Below are 7,027 nucleotides of genomic sequence, written 5' to 3' on the forward strand. Positions count from 1 at the left end.
AAGACTCATAATGTTTTGACTCATTTGTGGGGTAATAATTTTTCTGAATTAAAGTTTAGCGGGTACGGGTATCCACGGGTACGGATACTATGATACCCGTACCCGCCCCGTTAACATGCGGGTATCAAAAATACCCATATCCACGGGTAGCGGGCATCCATTTTTAATATCCATTTCCTATCCATTGCGGGTTTTATCCGTGGATACCCGCGGGTACGGATTTTTTTGACATCCCTACTTGGAACTATTGGATGATGGAAATGTGGCATGAGAATTGGATGTGTGAGATAAAGGTGGTGGTTATGGTATGAGAGACATGAAATTTGTATGTGATAGGCGTAATTCCATGAATCTCGTGGGGAGATCTCATGGTGGTGTGTAGTGTATATAATTGAGATAAGGATTCAAGTAAGGACTGCATCCCGAAACTCTAAAAGGTCAGTGAGTCTCATGTAGAGCAAACTGATCCAAGTGGTGAGAGTAGCGGGAGGCCCTAGTCTCTAGCAAGATAATGGCCTTAGACGCTTAAAGGCTAACCTTGTGTGTGGTAGGGTGAAACTCATTGCCAATGGCTCTGTAGAGCAGTAGAGGCCACGACAAGTGCAAGCGTCCAGTGAATTTGATCTTATTATATTTATCCAGATAATTGAGTCATAGTGTCCTATTTGTTTGCTATTACATGATTTGTACCTTCTGTGTTGCATGTTTGGGATTGTTTTGAGTTCTTGTCTGCTGTAATATGTTAAAGTTATTTTACACTAGCTTACCCTTTCATTTTTGTGTATGTTCTTGTTTTGTTTTTTCTTTTGCGATGATCACCTTTTGGTGGGAGCAGATGGGAGAAACACCAAAGATAGATCTAGTGGTGGCAGCGACACTGTTTAGTGGGGACTGAGTAATGGCTCTTAAGAGTAGTTTTAAGGCCTTGGTGCCTTTGTATTTCCTTTTCCTAGGAGTAGCTCTTTCGCTAAACTGTTGAACCTTTTTGGATTATGTTTTTTGTATGACATTGCGGTATGCCTAAGTTTTCATTTCTGTACACTCTTGGATGACTGTAACAGCTGGGTTCTTATGTATGTTGTTCATTTGATTACTCTCCATTATTATAACTATGTGATGTTTTAATTTAGTAGATTTTACTCTATTTAAATGGGATGTCAGAATTCTCATTATTATCTGTACAATTAATATTTTTATGATATTAATTATACAATTGAATTGTTAATATGTAATTGATTGGATAGTCCATAGTTAATATATACATATAAACTCTTCTTATTATTAACATACTATATATATATATATTTAATGCATATTAATATATAAATTATAAATATATATATATATATATATATATATATATATATATATATATTAATTACAATTAATGATAAGATATACAAAATTGTACATTAATTATTCCTATGATACCTATGTACATTTTACTAAAACTATTTCTTATATTATATACATATAAATTAAAAAATTATAATAAAAAGAAAATAATTCAATTTCTTAAAATAATCCAATTTTTGGTTGTAATTAAGCTTATTTACTAATTTGGTCTCAAATGGAAGATGATGAAATTGAATGATTTTAAAAAATTGGGGTACTAAATTGAACCAAAAATTTAAATTGGGGTACTAAATTGAAAACAACTATTACACTGCCACGTGTCATGCTTGTAAGCTGCCACGTGGCACGATGATAAACTGATACGTGACAGTTTTTTTAAATTTTTTGAAAAAAAAATTAATTTTTTGAAAAAAAAAATTAATTTTTTGAAAAAAAATTAAAAAAAAATAAAAATTTCATGGCTTGACACGTGTCCTGTACGGACACGGTGTTAACTCCAACTTAACGGAGAGGACCAGATTGAACCTCTTTAGAAAATTGAGGTACCAAATTGAACATTCCTAAAGTTCGGGTACCACATTGAACTTTTCGAAAAAGTTTGGGTACCAAATGTGTATTTATACCTAATGATAAAATAAAAATAATAATAATAAATAAAAATATTAATAGTAAATTCAAAATAATAAGGAAATGTGATAAATAATTCAAATATTTTTCTTAATTTAATAAAGTTGTATAAAAAAACAAAAAAAAAAAACAGGTACGCAATCTAAAACTAGTTTTATTTAAAAACGAGAATGAAATAATGTAACTCTTTGGTGACATTAACATCTATAAGGAGTGATGATAATAATAATAACATCTCTCCAAATTGTTTCCGAAATAGTAGAAGAGTAATAACTGTAGAAGACTTTTGCTGGTAAGACCATAGTAAACCACATTGATCAAAAGTAGCAGCTATGTCTAACCGTTTTAATCACACAGTTGTGGAAATGGCTCATAATTCGGTTCACACAGATTTCAGCAACAAGTAATGCAGGACTTTAATTTTGAGAGGAAAGAAGTTGCAATAGCAAGAGAGAGAAAGAAAGAGAGAGTTGGTTAGGTGTTAAATTCATTAATTTCAGCCACCAAAAGTTAGGAGCCAAATTTCCAAACTAAGACCCTCTATTTAACTTCATCTCACCTATCTCTTCATATGCCAAAATTTACCCCTCAATTTCACACTCCCTCTTCCCTCAACCCTTCTCTTATCTCTTATCCTGCAACAGCAAAATACTTCACAGCAGCAACAAAATGACCACAACCACTGTCACCATCACTTTACTCCTTGCACTGGCTTGTTGTGCCGCATCTGCGCCATCTCCGGCACCGGAAACCGCCGCGGCTCCGACGCCGGGAGTGGATAGCTGCTTCATGGCACTAACAAACATGTCAGATTGCCTTACCTTTGTGGAAGAAGGGAGTAATTTGACGAAGCCGGATACAGGGTGCTGCCCTGGGTTGGCAGGGTTGATTGATAGCAACCCCATTTGTTTGTGTGATTTGCTTGGTAAACCTGACGCTATTGGAATCAAGATTGATTTGAACAGAGCCTTGAAGCTACCTTCTATTTGTAACGTTTCTACTCCCCCTGTTAGCGCCTGTTCAGGTAATTTTTCAATGCTTCCTAATTAGATTTGTGTTTGTTGTTAAAGCATCTTTTGAACTTGCAAATCATGGGAGAGAGTTCGCGAATCCAATTTGCTTTGCTATAGCTGTTCAAATTTTAACTTGTTAGGGACATAGTGAACCAAATTTTACCACTCAAATATTTAATCTATAATTAAACGTGGTGATGCTGAAAGGAATAGATTTGAACCTTTTATATTAACACTCAAATCTAGCCTACCATTGAAAATATTTTTTAAAATGTAAAATATACGTTTTTTTCTTTATCTTTTTAATATGTTTTTATTTTATCATTTTTAATATTGGAATGAATGTCTCATATTGTTTATTAGTTCAAATCAGAAATGATTTATACATTTTATTTTCTTTCTTAACCTAATTATGAGTGAGATTGTGATAATATAATTGATATTTGAATCTCCTTCTAGGTATGGATCCGTTAAGTTAGGTTTGATGTTGTATTGAAGTGTTGGCGATAGTGATAAAGATTTTGTGTATTAATAATGCCACCGACTCCACCGGCATGTGAGGAAGGTCCACTTGAATAGGGATGGTACTATTTTTAAAATATTATTTGCAAACCCTTTTGGAAAATAATATCATTAAATAAAATAAAAATAAGTAAATTAACTTATATATCTAATAAAAAATGATTTTTTTCTTATAAATGAGAATTAAAATAGCGTTTATCTAAGAAAAAAATACCAGCAATTACATTGTTTTTTGTAGTAAGTAATGTCTCTGGAGCATTAATTTAAAAGTTAGAGGTAAATATTATTTTAAAATTAGCACTGTCAGTATACAAACACCTTAATTTGATGTATTTGATGTAATAGGTTATTTACCAAGACCGTAAAAATTTGTGTAGCTACTTTGGTAAAATTATAGGAAATATTGAAATAGCTATATAGCTCTATTTTCAGATCTCAATTAATGCTACCCAATTTAACTTTTTTACTTTATCTTTTATTGATATAGTTATTGTTCACCTCTGAAGTAGCTTTGTTTTCGTATGCTACCCCCAATTCACAATTAATAGCAACTGGAACTACCCAACCATATCAACATTGTAATTTAGTACTGTGGGACCCATATTTATTACTATAACAGCTCCAATGATACTTTACATTGTAATTTAGTACTTTTTTCTTTATTATCTGAAGAAGAAAAATATAAAATTTAGATTCATACCTAATTCAATTTACTTGTAAGATTAAATTTTAATATATATATTTAAAGAAATATCTTTCATTTATTTATTCCATTTTAGTTTATTTTCGGGTGAATATTACGGAAGAAAGAAAATGAAAACGTTGTTAACTACTAGTAAATAGTAAAGTGAAAATTACATGTATGTTGTAGTGAGATAGGATTAAAAAATTCAGAAATAAATTTGATACTTGTGTTGATATTCTATTGCTTATCGGTTTGATTTTTATAATTAAAAATAAGTCACAACCAAATATTAAAAAAAGATTCTAGTTGGATTTTTGTGCTGAAATATTTTTTTTTTCAGTTTTTAATTTTAATTTTACTTTTCTATTAAAATTATTTTTCCGTTTTAAAATTAAAATAGAATAATAAAAATTTATACATAAAAACTAATAAATATATAGTTAATAAAAAATATAACACTAAATAATTTAAATAATTTAAAACTAAAATAATTTATTTTAAAATATTTGACATAAAAAAATAATCCTTTTATATTAATATTTGATATATTATATTTCTTTTGAGTATGAACATATTTACATGTATACCCATTATCCAATAAAAGAACAAAAATATTATATTCATCCCTACGTGGTTTATTCTTCAAACGTAAGTTTTTCTCAATTGATGTTTGTCCTAATTGTTCAAACTTCAAACATCAATTGTACAAAGTTAGACTTTCTGTATTCATATTACTACTCTGCTTATAAAAAGTTAATGTACTATTGAACAAATAATTAATTTTGTATTTGTATATTGAAGATTATTTTAATTTGGATTTTGTTTTCTTAATTTCTCATTTGGCAGCTGTAGGAGTCCCCGTGTCTTTACCTCCATCAATTAGTGACGGTTCTCTTCCACCAAGTAAGTTTTCTATCACTTTTTTATTTTCTTTTCCATAGATTGAAGGAAATAAATGAAAAATATAGCTGCGTTATACATTGTTAAAATTTTATTTTATCATTTACGGACACATATGATTATCTTTTTTAACAATTGAATGACACATTAACATTAAAATTGCTAAATTTTCTTCGTCATGACTTATTTTGTTTCTCTACACTATAATGAAGGTATAGCACCAGAAGCTGGTAGTCCATCAAATAATGCTGCTTCTAGTCCTGGTCCTGGTAAGTTTTCGAAATGTTATGCATCTTCTTATTTTCAGAACTTGTATTCATGTAGTGAAATTTTATATGAAAATAGAAGAGAACAAATAAAATATAGCCAAAATTATATTTAAGTGAAATAACATTCCCACACACTGGAGTTAAACTTTAATGATACAAATAAAATGCACCCAAAATTAATTTAAGTTTACCATAGAAACACTCATTAATTATGTTTATGACTATTAAAAATAAAGTTTATAACTATCAAAACAAGCACACCATCTTTCTAAAAATAATTCTTAAATGTCTTTTTGTTTCTAAAATATAGTTGTATTTTATTTTTCATCTCTTTTTTGTTTTTTTACTTAGCTTTGATTCTTGTATTTTTATTTTTAAGTTTTCGTCATTGTTGTTTTATTTTAGTACTTATATCATTTTTTAATTTTAATCCCCACAATATATTCAATTCATTTGTTTACTAGAGTTAAACAAAAACATTTGACAAATAAAAAATGAAATACAACTTATAGTGATAGGAAAAAAAAAACATTTTGTTACCATCTGCATAACAGACTTTGGTTAAAATTTATCATAAGATACTACACTTTTTGTTCTAATTGAAGATAAATAGTTAAAAAAATTGAACACATAATAAAATCGATTATGCTAACCTGTATTTTTAAATTACTGATTAATGCATTAAAACGATAATGTTATTATTTTTAGAAATTTTTAATGCATTTTCTAATTTTCATATATATATATATAAAGATCATGCAGGTGGTCCAGGGCCTTCTTCTTCAGATGCTTCTACAAGCCCTACTGGAAGCAAAAATGGAGTTTCAGCCATAAAAGCCTCTGCTATGATAAACTTCATTTTTGGAATCTCTACTCTCTTTGTCTCTTCATTCTTCTGATTTTACACACATTTATTCTCCATGTCATTATTTTAGTGGTTGGTTCTTTTATTTCCTCATTATTTGTGTATTTTGTGAGCCACTTTCACTGAACTTTTTGTTGTAATTTAATGCACTCTTCCAATTATTATTGTCATTGTTTGTAGTGAATCACACTTTAATTGGTTCTTCCTTGCATTATTAGCTTGTCATTTTTTTTAATAAAAGGTTTTATATGCCTTACAAAACAACACTTATCTCGCCGTTTACTCACCTAACATGTACAATACTTATCAATTAGCACTTAAAATATATTTATTTAAATATAATAAACATTAAAAGTAATAATATTTTAAAAAAATTAAATATAATGAAATTCTCATAAGATACCATTGTAATTTTTTATGTTAAGATTCTTATCGTGTAACAACCTAAGTTAGCATATATCATACTATCAATTTATTCATCACATGATTAATAATAGTTAGTAGCATCATAAAATATAATATGTTCTTATCAAGCTGAATATACTTTCTAAAGACTTCAACTCCAAACACTTTAAGTTCCAACTTCAAGGTACTCGTTCTCTCCAAAAGTATTTGTCCTCTCCTATCCAAATGGAGGTTGTGCCGGTAGAAGACTCACCAATGCTCAAGTAAGCCAAGTGCGTTAGATGATAATAAATGCAGTAATTAATGAACATAATTAATGTACCTCTTGTATTGTACTATTTATAATATTTTTATGGGCTTTTTGCATGGATGGGCCTGATCCATG

The 7,027-nt window shown here is 29.2% G+C and overlaps 1 protein-coding gene across 1 annotated transcript; it reads left to right on the forward strand.

Moving 5' to 3' along the window:
• The first annotated feature begins 2,420 nt into the window (after positions 1 to 2,420).
• Positions 2,421 to 6,451, forward strand: LOC114187356 (xylogen-like protein 11). The gene is made up of 4 exons (XM_028075593.1): positions 2,421 to 3,007; positions 5,050 to 5,106; positions 5,316 to 5,372; positions 6,126 to 6,451. Exons 1-4 carry the CDS (start codon positions 2,653 to 2,655, stop codon positions 6,269 to 6,271), a joined length of 615 nt encoding a protein of 204 aa, XP_027931394.1. The 5' UTR covers positions 2,421 to 2,652; the 3' UTR covers positions 6,272 to 6,451.
• Positions 6,452 to 7,027: the final 576 nt, after the last annotated feature.

This window comes from Vigna unguiculata, chromosome 6 (assembly GCF_004118075.2).
Source record: "Vigna unguiculata cultivar IT97K-499-35 chromosome 6, ASM411807v1, whole genome shotgun sequence".
In the NCBI taxonomy this organism is placed as follows: Eukaryota; Viridiplantae; Streptophyta; class Magnoliopsida; order Fabales; family Fabaceae; genus Vigna; species Vigna unguiculata.